The sequence below is a fragment of the Python bivittatus genome, unplaced genomic scaffold, assembly GCF_059951505.1.
Source record: "Python bivittatus isolate LINGU-HERP-01145 unplaced genomic scaffold, Pbiv_v1 ctg000000_np1212, whole genome shotgun sequence".
Classification (NCBI taxonomy): Eukaryota; Metazoa; Chordata; class Lepidosauria; order Squamata; family Pythonidae; genus Python; species Python bivittatus.
In genome coordinates, this window is record NW_028277028.1 from 6,613,813 (window position 1) to 6,634,801 (window position 20,989).

At 38.8% G+C, this 20,989-nt stretch overlaps 1 protein-coding gene across 2 annotated transcripts in view; it reads right to left on the reverse strand.

The window, feature by feature from the left end:
- MRC2 (mannose receptor C-type 2) overlaps positions 1–20,989 on the reverse strand; it is an 83,664-nt gene that overhangs the window by 45,870 nt on the left and 16,805 nt on the right. The window contains exons 2-9 of one of the 2 annotated variants that reach the window (XM_088141666.1): positions 15,943–16,350; positions 13,004–13,177; positions 11,544–11,708; positions 10,986–11,099; positions 9,727–9,870; positions 6,488–6,673; positions 5,124–5,278; positions 4,122–4,226 (exon numbers count right to left, since the gene is read on the reverse strand). In XM_088141666.1, coding sequence (XP_087997792.1) covers positions 4,122–4,226; positions 5,124–5,278; positions 6,488–6,673; positions 9,727–9,870; positions 10,986–11,099; positions 11,544–11,708; positions 13,004–13,177; positions 15,943–16,350 — 1,451 coding nt within the window. The remainder of the gene's footprint in view (positions 1–4,121; positions 4,227–5,123; positions 5,279–6,487; positions 6,674–9,726; positions 9,871–10,985; positions 11,100–11,543; positions 11,709–13,003; positions 13,178–15,942; positions 16,351–20,989) is intronic. The other variant, XM_088141713.1, reaches the window with a different exon arrangement.

Sequence of the window (20,989 nt, forward strand, 5' to 3'; positions counted from 1 at the left end):
TATACCTTAGACCAATGTTTTTCAACCTCAGCAACTAAGGTGTACATAATTCTGGGAGTTGAAGTCCGCACACTTAAAGTTGTTGAGGTTGATAAAAACTGCCTTAGACCAATGTTTCTCAAGCTTGGCAACTTTAAGATATGTGGACTGGGGAATTCTGGGAGTTGAAATCCACATATCTTTAGTTGCCAAGCTTGAGAAACACTGCCTTAGACAACAATAACCAAAGAAAAGTCCCTTAAATATTTCAAAGCTTGTTGAATTTTTACACATGTTGTGTACCTAAGAAACCTTACTTGAATGAAAACTACATTTGTATTTGTTTGTTGTTGATGTTGAGAAAAAGGACAATACCTTATTTAGGTATTTAGCTCTGATGACCCTGAAAGATATGTGAGAGATATCTACATATTTTCCCATCTGTATTTTGTAAAAACAACAACTCTATTCTTGATATTCTGAACTTTTTTATTGGAGATGTAAGCACCCTTCGTTTTTTCTCAAAGTTTTGATAACATTATGCCAAATAATGTTAACAAAACTGGATAAGAGTTCATATTGCCTATTCTTTCAGGGCCATTATCTAAGAACACTGATAAGTTTTCCTTATAATTATCTGATCTGACAGCCCTATGAGATCTTAATGAAAACATTATGAATCACAGGCATTTGTTAAAACTATTTACACTATCTGTTGCATCCTCTCTATATATACACACCCACCAACCATTAAGTGAGATGGGTGGTATCTAAATTTGAAATATAAATATAAATAATAAATAAAATTAGTAGATAGCCAGTAATTTCTTATTATTTACCATGCTGGCTATTTACTAATGGCTCTTCTTTTGAAGGTAACCATAGAATTCCCCACTAACAACACAGAGAATGAATGAGGTCTTCAAAAGCAGGCAACAGAGCAATCACTTGAGAGGTGAGCAAACAAAAAGATAAACAAATAGGAACAAGGACAATGCCAACTCTTGCAGGCACAGGAAAGAGAATTGATAGGAAACTTCAGGTGTCTTCTGGAAAAGAGCCATCTCATACTGTACATCAAACTATATCATCACAATAGGTAGATGTCCAGTATGGTAAATAGTCAGAAATTCAAGAATGGTATTCTAACATATTTGAAAAATAACAGTTTCACTAAGTCTTGGTCACATCCAAAGTTTTTCAGATGGTATTATTTATTTCTATACCTACAAAGATGAGAACCGGGCAAGCCACGGTATTCCCTGTGACACTCTATGGAAATGAAAGTTGGGCTCTGAAGAAGCAAGATAGGAAGAGTATTGACACCTTTGAACTTTGGTGTTGGAGAAGACTCCTGAGAATTTCATGGACAGCCAAGGAAACAAACTGAAGGATCATCAAACAAATCAACCCAGAGTTCTCATTTGAGGCTCAAATGATCCTACTTTGGACACATTATGCAAAGACTTAGCTCTCTGGAAAAGGCTCTAATTCTGGGAAAGATGGAAGGAAAGAGAAGAAGAGGATGACCAACAACGAAATGGATGGACTCAGTCACAGTGGTGATGAGTGCACCATTGGGAGACCTGAAAGAACACGTTAGGGATAAATTGTCATGGAGAAAAATCTCCTTATGTGGTCTCTAGGAGTCAAAAACTGCTTGATGGCATATAATCAATCAATCAATCAATCAATCAATCAACCAACCAACCAACCAATCAATCATTTTACAATGTAATACAACATACCAATTCCCCATCTCCTCTTGAAATTCTTTGGAAGGAGATGCAGAGTAGTCCTTAGGGAAAAAGATCCTCTCCCTTGCATAGTCTCTGTCTTACCTATCTGGGTTCCCAATATGGAGAGAGAAAGATGGGGTCTGTGCAGTGGCAAAATTTTCTTTTTTACTATAAAAACTCTTGCCTTTGCCTTCCCCACCTAAAGAGTAGCCTGGGCCAATGCAGTGAGAGAATACCAGGATTCCTCTTGCTTCTCTTTTTTAAGTCAGTATTCCTCAGTCCCTCTCATAATTTCACAGTCTGTGTATGGGAATGAGGGAAGACAGCAAGTCTTGAAGAAAACAAGTATATATTTATATACACGTGCATGTATCCCACTGCCTTAATCCTTACGGACTCCAGGTGGTTGCAAGTTGCAAAACAAGATCTCAAAAGGGTACCTGAAATTTGTTGAAAGGACAAATTGTTTCCTGAAATTCCATGAAAGGACAAATTCCATGACAATTCACTCTATTAGAAATTGCTGTCAATATATTAAACGCTTGGCACTAGATGAGGAAAAATCTATTTAAAAGGAACTCAGCCGTCTAACTCTGTTGATTAATAAGACAATGCTGACTCCGCCAGGCTGCGTGGAAAAGTGTTAGCTGAGGATGAGGTTCTGAAGAAGTGTCATTATTTTAAAAGTGAAAGAGAGTAATCTTGGAAGCTAGCCTGCCTTCATTCAGGTTTGTAGTCTTGCCTATGAAGCCTAACTAGACATTCAGCAGATGGGCTAACTCCTTTCATAAAAAGCCCTCCTGGTTGCCATATGGCAAGACACAGAGATTGCTGATGCTCATGCTGAGTTCTGTGGGCCAGCAATGCAATAAAAAATATGGAAATATCAGCATGTACACAAAAAAGGTCTAGAAACTTTGCTGCTCAGGAGGAAAGGGGGGAGGGAGAAGGGGGGCTAATACATTTTCTGGAAGATGGGAAAAAATGGGTTAAAATCATGTGTTCTGAATTTCCATTGGGACTAAAATGGATGAGTCGTGTGCTTTCAGATGCATTTCCCCAATTCAGTAAAATGGGAATAATCTTTTTAACTGAAATGAAGTTGAGAGGGAGACTCTACTGTGGAGGCATAAAGATCTTCTTCCTTTTTGGGCCAAGCATACTTTTAAAATTTGGAGAGCTGGGTGCACCCACAAAATGGATGCCAAGATGGACATGCCTAGTTACAAAACACCTATTTACCAGAAGGTGAAATAGTCCCCACAAATAAGCAGTTCACTGTCCAAATGATGCTAAAGGATGGTGCTTTGCTTTGCAGAATCTCAACATCCTTTTTAAGTTTTCAATTCAAAGTCACTCTTAATAAGTCAGGTGGAAGGTCCCTGGTGGCACCAAGCAAGGTGATTGGGAGAAATATATAAGACAAGTGCAAGGTCTCCCATAACAGACAAAACGCCACCTGATATGGTTCCAGTTCCCATGTGCAGCTGCCTACACAAAGTTGCCTCCCTTCCCTTCCCCAGACAGGAATGCGACCAGGGGAGGCTACTCAGCCCACGTGACCCTGGAGGCAAGGCTGTTTAGTATGACTCCATGGGTTTTTAACCACTTACATGCTAAGCTTACTTACATCCATTTTTAAAATTAGCAAAATGTTTGCAAAACAGAAGGGAACAGAAATATAAAGAGCAGCATCTTGATAGCAAGATAATCCAAACTGAAAAAGCTAAAAACTAATATCACTAAATGAGGTTTCAAAAGAAGCTGATGATGACCACAAATTAATCCCAGTTTTTCATAATAAAACATTTTAATGTGCAGTTGCACCTAATCCTGTGCTCTCCAATTCTGAAGTAAAATTCAAGTGGTGCCAAACTTCATATAGCAACTTTCAGGAGCAGGACTGCTTTGCTTCCTTCCATCGGCTGCTAGCATAGCCTTCCCCAGTCAGATGGCCTTCAAATGTGCTATACGTCAACTCCCATAATCCCACTAATAATGGCTAGAGGGTTGTGGGAGCTGGACTTCTTTCAACAAAATGGAGGGAGTCTCATCTCTGCCACTAACCAACCAAACACATCTCCACAGATTACATCTGCTGAATTTGTACAACTGTAAACTAGTTTTTGCATTGCCATCCTTTTTCAATCCCCACTCTCAGAGTTATGCAATGAGGATTCATTTAAAAGGTGCATCAACAGATAAGCACAGGTTAGTTTTCTTCCTTGGACAGAAAGCAAAGCTGGGGAAATCATTCTAATTAGCCCTACAGATCTTCCAGGTAAATATTTTCTTAATAAAACACCTGCGATACTGAAAAAAATCACATATGTTCCCTTCCCTGCTCCTATACTTGCTGCAGAGGTAGAAAGGCTGAAACATATAGGAAAAGAGCACCTTTACCTTTCTACAGCCGTGGTCTTCCTCTTTCCCCTGACTTACTCGACCCCGCTTCTTACAGACAGAAGGCAGCGTCTGATTGCAAGGACTGTCATTCCATCTTCCTTCCTGGGTAAGAAGCACAGAAATTTCAACTCAGTGAAAGCTATTCTCACAGTCGGACCCAGTTTCTAAATATTCTAAACACAAATGTTGTATCTTCCAGCTTCCTGTGCCAATCATATATTTACCAATTTAAAACACTTTGGCTAGGTCTTTATTGTATGCAAATCTCTAATCTGCTATTAGCCTAATCTTCATGATATCTTTTGCCTTTTTGCACCAGCCTATCAACTATCATATAAACTTGGGTTTTTTGTTTTTGTTTTCACTTCTAGGCCTTCTGCCATGCTTATCCCTTCAGCACACGGCTGGGCATATTTCTGCAATCTTTGTTTCAGAAACCAGTTTTATAAAACAAACCAACTTCCTCTTCCACATACAACCCCCAAAATATCACAAACCAAGATGCTAGCAATCTAAAGGAACATTGTAGGCAACACATGTAGGGCAGTGTTAAATATTTTAAAGGAGTTATTTAATACTGCTATTCATCTATTGGCAAAACCTCAAAATGGCTTAAAAAAAATAAAGTTTCAAGGTTTATCAATATATCTGGATGATCCAGATTTAAAAGACAAATTGGAACGGGTTCCCACTGAGCTTTGCCTACTTCAGTTGTCTGCAAAGAAAAGAAATAGGTTTTAAATTATATATTTGTTTTGGGCAAAACTAGATAAGTCATTTCCAAATTTCTTTATGATCAAATCTGTTTTAAGAAAAAAAAGAGCTTAAAGTGCAGGCCCCTTAAGATTCCAAAGTCTCAAGTCATTAATAAAGAGTTTTTCATCTGCAAGTACATATTATTATTTTGACCTTTTAATACATGCGGTATAAATACAAAGAGTCTCCTGTATGCTAAAACTCTGTCTCTCATGATAGAAACCTTTCCAGTTTTACTCATACCGGCCCCCAGATAGTCACACAATCCTCAAGGCTATCTCGGAAGTTGTTGGGCTCAAAAGGGTGCCAGAATGTAAATAGCACCGGTGTGCCATCTGACCATTCAAAATTCATCTGTAGCCGGAGATCATTCAGGCCAATCCAAAGCTCTTCAACATCTGGCAAAACAGGGAAGAAGAGAAGAGAGAGTATACAATTCTCTTCCATGTATATGTTAGTAACACACTTCCTATCTTTTATTTGCTACATCACACAATGCACAAAAGGTATGCCTGCTTCTGCCTAGTTAATTTACCTGCCATCTCCAGTATATGAGAATTTAGCAGAATGTTGGATTATTAGTCAACCTTCCATGAAAACTAGGAATTTAGAATTTAGACATACCATCCAGAAAAGTTAAGTGTGACTTCCTCTGCTGTGGTTTATCTTCACCTTTATTACTGTACCTACTGTAGCTCAATTTCAACATAGCCTTTGCCCTCTCTATGCCATATTCTCTTTAAGATTTTCCACAAACGCTCAACATACTGATCCATCTAAAAATTCATTCAGTGCCTTAAAAAATCAACTTAGATTTTTAGAAAAACCTATTTAATCCTTGAGGGGGGAATAGCATCATGACTGGTCCAAGGATCACCAATCAACACTTCACACAACTGAATGAAGGTGGGGGGTAATCATTTTGATTGTTGTAAGTGCCAGCCAATCAACATTCTAAAGGACCAAGTTTGCTGGGAACAAGAAGGATCCATCTCCTTTTAGCTCAATTCAGTTTGAAAATTGGTATTATCCTATTAGTCAAACTTGGCTGTTCTTAAAATGCTAAATAGGGTCAAACCTGGTTACCATTTGGACATGAAACCATGAGGAAATATCAGATCTAGGCTAGCCTGGAAATTTTAAAAACATAATGGAAGGCAATGGCAAACAATTTCCATATCATTGTGAAGAAAATTATATATGTTAAGTCACTAAAGTCCAACTTGAAGGAGATGCCACGATGTTAAAGTCAATGGCCACAGAGCAAGCTAACTGGTTAAGTATCTACATCTGATTCAGACTTTACTTTCTGTGAAAAGCTACCATAAAATTTGTCTATCCATTTTGTAATATGAATATTATACACCCCACATTCTGGGGTAATGTATATGGGTACCACTTTGCCACCAAAGACACACACTGTGTGATCATCAATTTCCTAGTTCTCCTGTTTTTTTTCCTTTGGCCACAGCCACCATGACAGTCATTTTATAAATGAGCAATATCACCCACTCTACAGCTGCTGCTTGAGTACATTCATTCAAAACTCTGAGTATACCCCCAGGTGTAAGGGTCCAGAGGGCATGACAGAATCAATTATCCCTTACCTTGCTTGATTTGCTTGGTAACAAACTCCAGTTCAGAGAGGGTATGGATGCTCACTAGATCCCCTTCACTGCGCAAGCAGGTCTTTTTGGCATCTATCCAACTTTTCTTTTCACTGATCAAACGATAGCAGTTAGACTGAAATGGCTGCCAGCTGGGATCACAATCAATCTTCACTTCAGATTCTACTGGGATTACAATATATATATTTAAAGAATCAAAGAGCCATGGGACATACCTATTAAATTATGAGGCTACATCCAAAATCTATACCAGAAAACAGAATTGTGTAAACACAGCATTGAACTTTATTATTTACCATACAAACCATCCTATTAATTCCTTAATCACAGGTATTAATAAATGGATGCAAACTAAAAGCCTCCATCCATAGTTTTACATAATTAATTGCAAACAGAATACAAACATTTATTCCCATCTTCTTCCTTATGTTGGTGCCCTAAGTGCCTGGCTTTCAGGCTCTGAAACTCTTTTGCTTGCGCACTTCCTTCCAACTCAATATATCCCTGTCCCCAAACTCTTAAAATAATAATAAAATAAATACTAAAATCATCTAACAAATAAAAGCTTGGTGAAAGAGATACATCTTACAGATTTCCTAAATGTTGAGAGAGTAGGGGAGTGCAATCCATAGCCTGGAAACAACACAAGAGTAATATCAGAAAGTGAGTTCTCCTGATTTTTAAAAATGGACAAATTTATCATGGAGGAGACAGGGCTTGTCCATATGGCTCCTTGCCCCAGCTTCAAGAGAGCCTACTATTAGGTTATGTCCTTCAATAGAGCCCACCATCTTGGTGCTAGCCTGCTGCTGAGCCAGGCTGAAGCTGAATCCAGCAAGAAAGTGGTACTTTCCACTGGAAAATGAAAGAAGTCCCTCTACATGAATGCTCCATGTCACATAGATCGGTCTTCTTTGGAGGACTGGCAGCTGGCTGGGCTCCAACTGGCCCTTTGCAAGATCAACCCCTGCTGTCTGGCAGGGGGTTCTGTGCTTCTGGGACCATTTCTGCTCTGTCTGCTAGAGAGAACAGAACTATGCACAGCAAGCTTTTTTCCCCTGGCTCAGGGGAGTGTCAACCTCATGGAAAACTTCCACAAGGTCCATACTCCCATTGGTAAGCTTCAGCTAATGTAACTTTCCCATTCATGGTTTACACACTTCCTTACTGAACTCCTAAAAAATAACAAATGAAAGATGGTAGTGACTGGCAGCTGCTGGAGCTGTGCAGTGAATACAGGTAGTCCTCAACTTATGACCATTAATTTAACAAGTGTTGTAACTTTTCGAAGTTACAACAGCGTTGAAAAAAGTGACTTACGACCAGTCCTTACACTTATGACCATTGCAGCGTCCCTGTGGTCATGTGATCAAAATTCAGGCTCTTGGTAACCAGCATGTATTTACGATGGTAGCAGTGTCCCGGGGTCATGTGATCACCATTTGCAACTTTCCCAGGGGGCTTCCAACAAGCAAAGTCAATGGAGGAAGCTGGATCCGCTTAATGATTGCATGATTCACTTAACGACCATGGTGATTTGCTTAACGACTGTGTCAAAAAAGGTCATAAAATCGGGCACAGCTCACTTAACTACCACACTGCTTAGTGACGGATGTTCTGGTCCCAACTGTGGTCGTAAGTCGAGGACTACCTGTACACCAATAAGAAGCTGCAACTGCAAAGCGTGCAAGCAGCAATGCCTGTCCAGTGCCCTGCCTCAAAAGCAAACTTTTGATTTCAGGAAACTGTAGCAATTGGCTTAGAATCATAACATTGGAAGGAAATTTAGAGGTCATCCAGTCCAATCTGTATTCAGGGCCCAATTTACTATCTTTGACTATCTAGCCTCTGTTTGAAGGCCTTTTTGAAAAACCATGCCTCAGGCCAGGAAGGAATCTGGGAGCAAGCATCTGTGTGAAAAGAGCTGGGAACCCAGCACTGAGGTTACTTCTTTGCAGGCACACAGACTGGTGAGGGCTGATTTTGTACTGCAAACGGGTTTGCAAGCTGCCCTTTGCCTGCCTGTGATACCACGGTGCTCAGAATTAGCAAATGGTCATTGTGGGTTTGTTGCTTTCACTTTTCCTTTCCTCCTACAACAGCAGTAGATGTCTGCCAGCTTTGAATGAGGGCAGCAATTCTACAAACCTGCTCTTTCAGTGAGAATGCAAACCCATCCAAAATAGGCTTTGCCTCAGTCCCTCAGACCACTTTCTTACTTATAACATCTCCATTCTGTCTGGACTTATCCTCAATTTGTTCTCTTCTGTAAAGTCAATTATTGAACTTAGGTAGCATTCAAGAGTACAATTGCTTCCACTGAATTGGATAGTAAGGAGCAATTAAACTGGATATCCTCAGCATACTGAAGATGTCCCACTCTAAAACTCTAGATGGTCTCCTCCGATGGTTTCATGTAGAAGTTGAACAGCATGGGCCACAAGATGGAACACCATGGGACATCACAGATCAATGACCTAGGTATTTAACAATAGTCCTCCAGCATCACCTTCTGGACACAGCCCAATAGGAAATAATGGAACCACTGTAAAACGCAAGGCCCAATCCCACCCAGTGGTCCAGAAAGATAATGTGATTGATGGTATCAAAGGACATCAAGATGTCCTGGAGGATTAGCACAGCCATACTCCCCAGCACATCCATATCTACTGTAGGTCATCCACTAAGGCAACCAGAGTAATTGCAGTGCCATATCCTGGCTAAAAGCCCACTGAAATGGATCCAGAAAATCAGTATCACTAGGATGCCTCTCAAGCATGAGGCTACTCCCTTCTTAATTGCCTTTCCCAGGAATGGACATTTGTGACTCATCTCTTGGAACCAGGTGGCTTTCTTCAGTAGATGTCTTATTACGACCTTTTCTAAGCAGGAGAGGAATACCCCTCTCTGGCAAGGAGGCACCAATCATCTTTCTTAATTATGGAGCCAGCCCCATCCTGGCCCATTTAATCAGATAAGAAGGACGAGGGCTGGGTACCCGGGTTGTGGACCTCATCCTTTCACACAAAAAGCCTATGGTAATCCAATGCCATTTCCTTGTTCGCCACACAATTCCTCCAGTGCCAAGGCCCTGTGTGAGATTTTCTGCAAAAATCCATAGCAACTTCATTCTTTGCGGTATTCTTTTTGTTGTTTGTTTGTTTACATTTAAATTAAGCATATTGAAATTGGTTACTGGCATTCTCCAAATTACACACCTGTGACATATGTATTAGAAGTGGCATTCGGTTTCTTCTTACAGATATATGGCAAAGCAACGCTGCAGTCCCGGTTCTGCCATCCTCCTGAGGACTCTGTCCGTATCACCCCACAATTTTCTTCATTGGGGTTATCAGGTTGATCTGCAAGAGAAGGAGATACCCTACCCCTGCAATAGCCATTCTTTAAACAGAAAAGCATAGCCCAAGAATGTCTTTTCAATTTTAAGGATGCGATTTTGGATCAGCTCTGATTTTCAAGGATTGACAAGACATTCTTTTTGGATTTTGTTATGAGAAAGGAAAAAGTATATACTGTGCTGTTGAAGATGAGGCTGCATATGGGGAATTTCTGCCCAGTTATGACAGCTGCAAAATAACTGGGTAAGCCAATCTCAGAAAAGTAAAGACCTCCATATTCTCAAAAACATCATCATCATTATAGAATGTAATACTAAGTTTTAAGACCAGCTATCCTTATTTCAAATAGTTTCCACTCCCTGCCCCCAAATAAGGCAAAGGATGGATTTTTAAAAATGGATTAGTATTATCATGTTACTTTAAATTGTAAATTAAAGCCAAGCAGCTCATCTGTAGATAAAAAGGACAGGCTGTGTTTGAACCAATGTTTGTTTGTTTTTTCATCCGCACTCAATCGTTACCGATTCTGCGGCGACGGTCTGGACGAGTCCTTGCAGTTTTCAAGGCAAGGTGTTTCAGAAGTGGTTTGCCATTGCCTCCTTCCTAGAGCAGAGCCCAGCTGGCGAGCGCAGGAGGCGGGGTTTCCATTGCTTTGCGCCTTTTTTGGGCGTGTGCGGCTTCCACGTTACCGGCAACTTGGTCCCATCTCCCATGCAAGCACCACCAGCATTGTTTGTTTGTTAGGGCTATCTTATTTGGGCTGTAAAAATCCAAATATGTTCTCTTTGCTACCATCTAGGGGTTACCCAAATTACTGCATCCCAGATATGGGAGCCGTACTTTGACTTTATGGCATATACCTCTAGCATGCAAATTTTGAAGAGAGGTGGAAAATGGGCTTGTATTATACTAGAAAATATTTTATACTGTGTCTGGCTCTTCAACACACACACACACACACACACACACACACACACAAGGAATAGGAATCTATATACATCTATACAACAGGAATCTATACAGTTAGTAAGCAAGGTCTGCTTACACCCTGTACTTACAGAATAGTTGATAGTTTTTTTGTGACCTCATTCGTTTTTCCACCTCTCTGTCCAACTTACCATTTTCCCAGTTGAGGAACTTCAAGGGAGAATTGTCAGACCATTGCCAACCCCCATTGAGGTCCAAATCATTAAGCCCAATCCAGAGCGTGGAACCGTATCCTGTCAGCAGTCCTGGTGTAGTCAGAGAAAGATAGAAAGTCAAAAGAGCAGCTCCTCCACCATAAGGCATACACAGCCATAATGACACCTAACAGCATTCTTCCCTCCACCATTCTTATTCAACCATGCCGATAGAGAATCTCCCATTACACACTAAGCACAAACTAATCTTCCCTGAATCCCTTTTCTTCTGAGCCATCCATTTGCACCAGAAAGCCTTCTTTTACAACATTCATGTTGTAAATGCAAATATTTTATATACAGGTATGTACTGAGACTTTCTCTGTATCAATATTCATTCTGTACTGAAGAACACCCAACAAACTACCATTATTGGAAGGGTTATTGTTGGTCTATATAGGTGAAAGGATAGTAAACAAGTCAGTCTACGGAGCCAAACATTTTCCATACTTTTACCAGCAGAACCTGTTTCAAGCTTAGATCCCCACTGCTTACCATTGATGTAGGTCTGCTCATGAATCGCAGTGATACTAAGCAAGTTGGCCCCCTGCTGCTCACAGCTCTTCCCAGCCTCCTGCCATGACAGGGTGGACTGAAAGTTGAACTGATAGCAGCTATTGGTGAGCTGGTCCCTATCCCAGAACGTATCACAGTCATTGCCTATGAAGACAGGGCAAAAAGGAAGTTACTCCAAGTTAACACAATGAGTCATCTTAGTCAGCAGATGGATAGGAACCAGCTACTCGTTTAATTTTGGAAATACATTTTACAGCTTTTTAAGTTGTGTGACCAGGGTTGCCTAGGGAATAATCCTGTGGAAAAAGAAAAGGAGAGATTGCAAGGTGGAATGGGGACATGGGAAGATAAAGAATAGCTTACAGCGAGTGGTGGAGATTTCTATTGCCTTACAAATACTTCTGCTCAGTTAGAACATCCTTGAAAGAAAAATGCACTTAAGTTATTTATGCTTTTGCACATAAACTTATACAATGACAGATAGATAGATAGATAGATAGATAGATAGATAGATAGATAGATAGATAGATAGATAGATAGATGATAGCTAAGATTATAAGGTACAATGCATAAACTTATGTGTAAATGTCATACAGATTGTAGCACCTGCATAAAAAGATACATTTCTTGAATGTTGAATTTGACATTAAGCTTTTGCTCTTATTGTAAGACATACAGGTAGACCTCACTTAACAACCTTAATTGGGACCAGAATTTCTGTCACTAAGCAAAACGTTAGGCAAAACATCATGTGACTGCACCGCTTAGTGATGGCAGTTCCAGTAGTCCCAATTGTAGTTGTTAGGCGAGGACCTCACACTTCTCCTGCCCTGTGCAAACTGACAGCTCCTTCCCACTACCTCCTCCCCAGACGGCCCCAGTGAGCTCCCTTCAGCAGACAGGCTCTGCCGCCCTGCCACACTTGCTTCTGCTTCAACTCTCCCTCTGTGTGTTCCATGACAAACGTACTCAAAGTCTGGCTGCACTGCTAGATCTGTACCAAATGTTCATCGGTGTCCTAGTTATTAAGGGGAAGGATCAGACATATAATGCAGGAAAAGAAAGAAAGTGCTTGGGAAAATTCATACATATAATTTGGGCCTAGCTAAAGAGTAGCAACTAAAGGCAGGAAGTATAGGAAAGTAATATAGGTGAGTTAATATTAACTGGCCCAGCTGACAGGAGGATGGGAGGAAAGAGCATCAAGAAGACCCAGAAAAAAAATCTATGCAGAGTGTAATAGCAGAATATTTCACAAAATCATAGCCCTGAAGCCTAAGGAGCTTAGATGTCAAAAGGAGAAATGATAAAAACTCTTGTACAGTCTGGCAAAAAAAGAACCCATTTAACTCAACTGGACACAGTCACCACTTCATTCTCATAAGGGTTAGCCTAGGGAATCGTATGCCCATAATTCCATACAACAGGAAGCAGCTTACTCTTAATGGGGCAGAATCCCCATCTCTCGTCTTTGCCATAGTCCTGTGTGGTGGCACACCAGAGGTGACCATCTCCACGTCCCATACTTGTACAATCATGAAACCACTGATTATCGTACTTGAAGGGGATGGTGCAGGGCTTTCCATGAGAGTTGCCTTGAATTGTGTAAATTTCTGGAAAAGAGAGAAAGCTGTGACTCATATTTGTCCTTTTCTGCTAGAAGAAGGAAATGCTTTTAATTTTGAACAAAAGGCTTGGCAACCAACACTCTGTGATCCAGTTTAAGATTCCATAAGCCATTCCATAATTCCTTTGGCTAAATATGCCATCAGCATATGCTGCCTAATTTCAAATTAATCCAACACATATTCAATTGCCGGAAGACTGTTCCAATCTGTAACATGACTACATTTTTTTCTCCCCCTGCAATAGTCCCCCACACACTTTCCAGTAACAAAATTAATCTATAAATTCTCTACTAAGTTATACAGGATTTAATTGTTAAGGACAGGACAATGACTGAAAGAGAATTTGCTGAAAAAGATCAAGTTGGCAGATGGCTAAAACATAAAAGTAGACCATTTCCACCTAAGCTCATAAATATTCAGCAGACAATTCAGCCCCTGACAGTATTTGAAAATGTGCTACTTAACTCCAAGAACAAAAGATTTATTCCTGTCGAGAACGGAGATAGCTAAGCACTGGAAAAGTTATTCCTATGATTGTGATTTATGTTTTGGAAGTATCTGAATAGTTCATAGTTTTCAGAAGGCTTGCCATGTCCATCTTTTCTGGCAAAAAAATGAATGGAACCTTAAAAATTATCCAATTTAATTATTGTTTTATGTGATAAAAAAATTGGTTAGACTAAGTTGCCACAAAACTCTTGATTTTTTTTAAGTTAATAGATCACAGTAGATTAACGCGAAGTACAATTAAATGAGGTTGATTCTTTGAAACATAATTCTCCTCTATCTTCAAAGACAATGGAGGGGCAATGAAGATTTCCTATCCATTAAGTCATATATTCTTTTGGAAAAAGTACACATACTTGTCTTATGAATTGTAGGTTACAATTCCATAGATATTAGTAAATTGCTCTTATTCAAAATTGTTTTGCTTATTCATTTTTCATATTGCAAAATCAGTCTTAAAATTCTGCTTCAAGATTGCACAAATCCTTGACTGAGAGAAACTAAATCCAAACAAAATAAATCTGCATTTATAAATTTGTTTTGGAAAACAGTAAGACTAATGGAATTGCAGTGTTCTCCCAGCATTTTTGGAAATCCTTCTAGGTTCACCTTTTGGCTTCAGAGACTTCATGAGGCATTGTTTACCTTCTACTTATCTTAGTGGAGAAACCTTATTTTATTTTTCTAATAAAAGCTACATATCTCAGCATTGTCAATTAGCTATTTCTGCACAACTACAGAACTACAAAATATACACAAAGGTCTGCTGACAGTTTTGGATCCTGACTAAACTAGTCACAGATCCTATCATTCAGATAGATTAGTAGCATTCAGATCCATTTGAAATCAATCAAGCTATTCATTGAACAGTCTATTCTGAACATTCTATTTAGAACATTCTATTTAGACTGAGTTTAGTAAAACTTAAGGCAATAGCTGAACCTGGATTCAAATCAGAGCAGAAACCACAACTTCACCATACAGCTGTTTCTCATACAAACTGAGGCTGATGTTTGAATGGTAAGTGATATTTAGAATGAATGGTGGTTGATGGCTTTGGAATTCATCCATCCTTTGGCAAAATGGAATTCTAAGTTATAGTGAAAACCTTGAAATAGCAGATGGAAGCTTGGTATGTACTTTGGAAGACAGTAAAATTATTCTGATACTATTGTACAATTTGTTTATTCAGGTTGATTTTGGGACAATGGATAAAACCTGTAAAATGAATGGTAGGAATTTTAGAATATCTATACTATCATAACTAGAATTTAATAAGATAGCCCATATTTTCTTAAAGTATTATTCTAGCAGATTAAAATATGATTGATAGCATCCTTGAGCAAAAATTCTTAATTACTGTTGTAGAGTAATTCTACTGTTGTAAATTCTTAATTACTGTTGTAGAGAACAACTGAAATTTATGATGGATTCTCTTTCCATTTCAGTTTGAAAAAAATGAATGAAAGGAGGCAGGAGATTATTGGTTTTGTATTTTGTTTGTCTCTCAAGGAAAGCTATGACCAGAGAAATGGCAACATTTCCATATTTGCTTTCTCAGGTTTATATTGAATTAGCAACAAAATATTGCTCATAATTAGATAACTAATAGGTCCAAGGTGGACCGTACGAGACTTTCCTCATACAATATATGTAAGAATTTACTGTATAAACTAATTAATAACATACTGTTATGATAACCAATATAGACTACCTTTGCTAAAGATTTTTTTGTTTGAAGTATGGACGTTATCATCTAAGTCAGATAGCGAGGACTGGCTGCTTATAAACCCTACAGATATTGCTAAACTGCAGTTCCCAATAGCTCTAGCCAGCAGAGCTAAGGGTAAGGGACGTTGGGAACATTCAGAAGTCCAGAAATTACCCATCCCTGCTGTTAGCTTTAATTGCTATAGCAATGTTCTGACAATGCTTGGACAATCAAAGTTTAGTGCTGTCTATCATCATCCGGCTCTACTTTCAAAGATGCAAAAGCAGCTAGCTGGTTGGTTACTGGAGTAAAAATGCTAAATTACATAACTTGAACTCATAAGCCTGTTCTGGTATTTGCATGTACTCCTGAGAGTGATATCCGTTAATATTATTTATTGCTAATAATTTTAATAAAAACATCCAAAAAAAGATACTAAATTTGGATGGTGCAGAATAAAATGTTGAAGTATGACACCAGCAATGATAAGAAACAACAATGTTAATTTTCAGTCTTATAATGTGAGTTTTACCAGAGTATGGCCTAGAGCACAAATCTTCATCATGGCCATAGATCTTCCATTGGCCCCCACGAGCCTGGTCACCTCTCTCAGCTGGTGTCAGTGACCAGTTCCCCAACCTGGAGCTCAAATACTGGGAAAGCTGGTCCCCTAGACTCCGACAGTTCCACCGCATGTTGACAGATTCACGGTCACATTCATAAGTGGCCAATGCATGGGTGGTAGCACTGCTGTTTGCAGACTTCCAGGAGACTCCCAAGCACTGCATGGTTCCAATGTTGAAAAGCCGATTTCGGGAAACCCATTTCCACTTCTGAGCAGGAAGACTTGTGTTACAGATCTTTGAAATTTTCACCAAAGAGTCCTTTGTCTCCAAGCAGCTCTGCAGGCCACTGCTATAGATGAGAAATGTCCCAGAATCTAAGAAAATACAAATTAAAGAGAAGGATACAACAAGAACAACAACAACAAATGCCACTATAGCTACTGAAGGTCCAAATACAGATACCTGACACACATCCAAAAGTACCTCACAGATGAAGCCATCTAAATTTGGCCTTGGCATTGAGTCAGAAGCAGACAATAAATATGGCAAGAAACTGTTAGTAAATTAATACAGAATTAGAAAAGACCCAGAGTTAAACAAAAAAATTTACAAGATTCCAAAGAGAGAGGTGGCCTCACCATTTCAGATCTAAAACTGTATCAAAGCAAGGTGCCTATCACGGATAACAGAATGGATAAAATACCTAAGTAGTAGAATGGCAATTTTGGAGGGAGCTGGTTTAGCCAATGGACTTCATAGGTACTTATGGTACAGAGACACAAAGGAGGATAAAAACTTAAAAGGACATATTATCAGACAAAGTTTGATAAAAGTATGGAATGCTATAAAGGGAATACAATAATAAGCCCAACAATTTCACCCCAGCTTCTCCTTCAAATGCTTTTCACGGTGGAGATAATTACAGCAAGAAAAATGTAATTGCATATGCATGTAGGTTTACTCAGACTCTACAAGCAAATTAAAAACACAGCTAGAACTATTAGTGAAGGCTGGGATATACCATGGTTGATGTATTTACAAACAGCTGGAAGGATAAAATCAGATCTCAAAAAGGAAGGAGGGATATTGAGGAAAAAAAATTGAAACTCTCATATAAAATCAGCAACACCAATTAAGGTGTGTATATATAAACTCTTACATAAATATGATACAAAAACAGAACAAATCCCAACAATATCTGATTGGGAACTTAAACTTGGAGAACATGCAGCAATGGCAAAACTAACAGTTTACTTACACAATAGAAGTTTAACTAAATTTAAGCAAGAATGTTTCACATACATACAATACATCACGCAGCATGAGTAAATATAACCACTTACAGTACGGTTTTAAGGGGGCTTGAATGCTTACAAATATCACAGATCAGCAAATGTACAAAAAGAGGGAGTCAGAAATCAATGGTTTTTCTATTATTATTATTATTATTATTATTATTATTATTATTATTATACATACTTTTTTCTTTTTTTCATACTTTTTAGGTATTTTAATTTTTGTTAAAGTATATAAATATCCAATAGAAGAGAATATATATAGCTGAGAGTTGAACTGTGGAGTCCTTGGTGCTCTCTGAGCTTGGTTATTTGCTTGCCAACGTTTCATTACCAACTAGATAACATTATCAGTGCTAGTGAGTATGGGGTGTGCTCCCTGTTTATATATAGTAGCTTGCCCTGCCAGTGTTGTTGTTGGTGTTCTCCGTGGTAGTTCTTTGATTGGGGTATTGTTTTCGGCTTGTTTGTCTGGTGTTAATCCCTGCTTATCTGGGTGTTGACTGCTGGAGAAGATGTGTTCTGGTCTTTTTGTTTCCTTTTTAGATTTTTTATTGTCTCTTTTGAATGGTGAATAAATATGATTTATCTATCTCTATGCAGATAAATTTATTAATATAGTTAGATAAATATATTCAAATATATCAATTTTGATGTGAATTGCAGCGGTTCTTTTTTATGTTATAATTAACTTTGGATGAAAAGTCAAATAATCTTATATCTGTAATATTGATATCCTAATTGCAATTAATACTGATATAATTTTTACTTTTCTCTTTTTATCTTCAATACTTTAAACTTTCTAAATAATAAAAAGTTCATAATTTTTAATCATATTACATAAATATTACTGCATTGAAATTTGCATTGAAATAATACAATGTATCAAGATTTATAACATTAAAATAGAAGGGGAAAAAAGAGGCAGACAATAAATATGGAATAGAGCCTTGATGTGGGAAATCCTGGATTCAATAGCCCCACATCTGTAATCAAACATTTCTGTAAGGAATGACCAAGTCAGTCTCTGAAAGTAGGGACAAAACGATATACAGTACTCTGATTGTGAATAATTATATACTTGCAGAATGCTTTAGTTGCTCTTTTGGTTCAAATTCCCAGTGATGACCAATGCTATGATTAACTTTGTTATCCCAAACTGGGGTTTTTTTTGTTTTTTTTTAAGAAAATTCTTAGCAGGATCTTTGGCTGCTAACATGCTTTCAGCTCAGAAAATATGACTTCCGAGACACCACCATTTTTTAAAAGTTAAGCACTTAAGATCTCTTTTCTAAGCAGCAAAAAGAGAAACATCAACTCCCCCAAAACAAAGGCAGACAGCACATTCTGGGAAGAGTTAGTTTTGCCCAGCTTGCTCTATATTCTTAGCTTTGTGGTTTTAGAAACTTTCAGGTCATAGTAAGCTAAGTCAGCAAAAAGTGCATGTTAGCCAAAAAAACAAACAAAAAAAGATCAACTTACTCTAAAAACAAAGGGCTAAAGTTGGAAAATTACAACTTGCAGAACTTAGAAAATTACAGCTCCCAAAAAGTTTCACAACCTTTTGCTGAAGAGAAAAAAAGAAGTACAGTATAGTGATCAGTTACCTGGATAGTAAAGGCACTAAATCTTGGGTCTATTTGGAACATGTTTCTATTGCTTGTTTGAACTACTGTAGTAAAACTCATGTTTTGAAGGGAAACATGGAAATGAAAACTTTAACAAACAGATGAAGGGCAACAAGAGCAAGCATGGACACACCCAAAAGAATGAGTCTGTATTGCTCCTCATGTAATTAGCCCTCTCTTTAGGACTGTTGCATTGTAGACCTTCCTTGCTGCAAAATCTGACTATATATGGCCACTGGCCTCTATACTCAACAGGTAAGAGAATGCCCCCCACCTTTTACTCAAGTAGAGCCATTGGCTGGTTTCTTGTCTGAATTTCAGATGTCCGCTCAGGAAAATTCTATAACTCCCAAAATATAATATTGTTCCATTCCCTTCAAGTCCAAGTTACAGGAATGGGAGGAACTAGACATGGACATTATTATTACAATTATCATCTATTTAATTTGAATGCAGAATAGTTTCTACAATTCTTAACTGGGCCACCATTTACACCCAAGAATCAAAATTAAATAAACAAGATTAAACAAAAAAGGTCATAGGCCCTGAACAAAGTCAGTTAGGTACAGCAGCCTGTGCCAACCTGATGCCTTTCAGAGATGGTAGGAATAGTTATTTGTTGAGGATGAAAGGAGCGGAAGAGTCATGCAACTGGAGGACGCTAGGCTGGGGAAGGCTGTACTTCAGAGAAGTTGTTTGCACTTCCTTTCCTTTCCTTTCCTTTCCTTTCCTTTCCTTTCCTTTCCTTTCCTTTCCTTTCCTTTCCTTTCCTTTCCTTTCCTTTCCTTCCCCTTTCTCCCACTCTCTCTCCCTTTGTATTTCAGCCAAGACCGGCAAACCTCTGGTAACATGTCTTATCACCTTATCACCTTGTTATTTTGCCACCTTATCGCCTTATCATTTTACCTGGAAATTTGAAAGCACTTCACTGCTGAGAGCAGTGGCAGGGGCATCCATTATTGGGGGGAGGGAGTTAAAACAGTCAAGATGCCAGGCATGGCCACAAAAATCACCCCCCCACACGCCTTTTCATATATGTGTGATATACATATAAAGGGCGAGGTTTCAATTGTGCGGTCACCACAACCATCTTAACGTTTTTGATGCCCCTGAGAAGTAGCATCTCAGAATTGGATGGCTCCTAAAGGCAGCATAATTTCTATGAAGTTAAATTCTCACAATCATTAGTTTTAACACCAACCTAGAGAGACCAGTGTAAAAATGTGATAGGCCATGCCAAAGTAGTGGTGGAGGAAGGGTGTTATTTGTTAAGGAAACTTCCTGGCTTGGGCATATTAACTTGAACATTGAAAAGACTCACTTCCACAGCAAATTCTCTTGCTACAAATACTGATACTGCTATAAAAAATGATCAAGGAAGTAAATACCATTCTCTTTTCTAGACAGCTGGATGGTAATTCCCTGATGGAAGTTTACAGGACAGCTGCTCTGCCTCAAGGCAATTAAGTATGATATTCTGCAGAACTGCATCATAATCTTATCCTGATTAATATTCTAATGAAAATACTGAGTGAGGTGCTGCTGTTCTCAAGGGAGATCAAAATTCTGAAGGATGTCAGGCAAACAGACTTAATTTTCCATTGGATGCCCTGCGGGAGCAGGAAAGCCAGGCTCTAGCAGGCTCAGCATGCACAGAAAGCATGATGGGCTTAAATGCAGGAGTTGCAGATAGGCACCAACCTATTTTACTTAATTAAAATGTATCATATGAGGAATACCAGGGTGAAGAAACTACAGCTACCACTAACATATTTTTTTCCACAGTGCCCTTGGCTCCCGAAAAAGAGCCCAGAGACATCATGGGGAAATTATGATATTGGCAGCTGCAATCACTTTGCTCAGATGAAATGCTGTTTCATCTTTGTTGCTATTCAACGCAGCACTGCCACCCACCTTGCCAACATCGGCATCAGGAATACCCAGTTGAGTTGCCTGGGTGACCTCAAACCTGGCACTACTTGGAACCCACTTTGGGGGATGATGTTTGGAAGGCCTGAATCCAAGGATCTGACACCTCCAATCCAAATATAACTTTTCATCATCTCCCCAGAATCACATATAAGAATCCA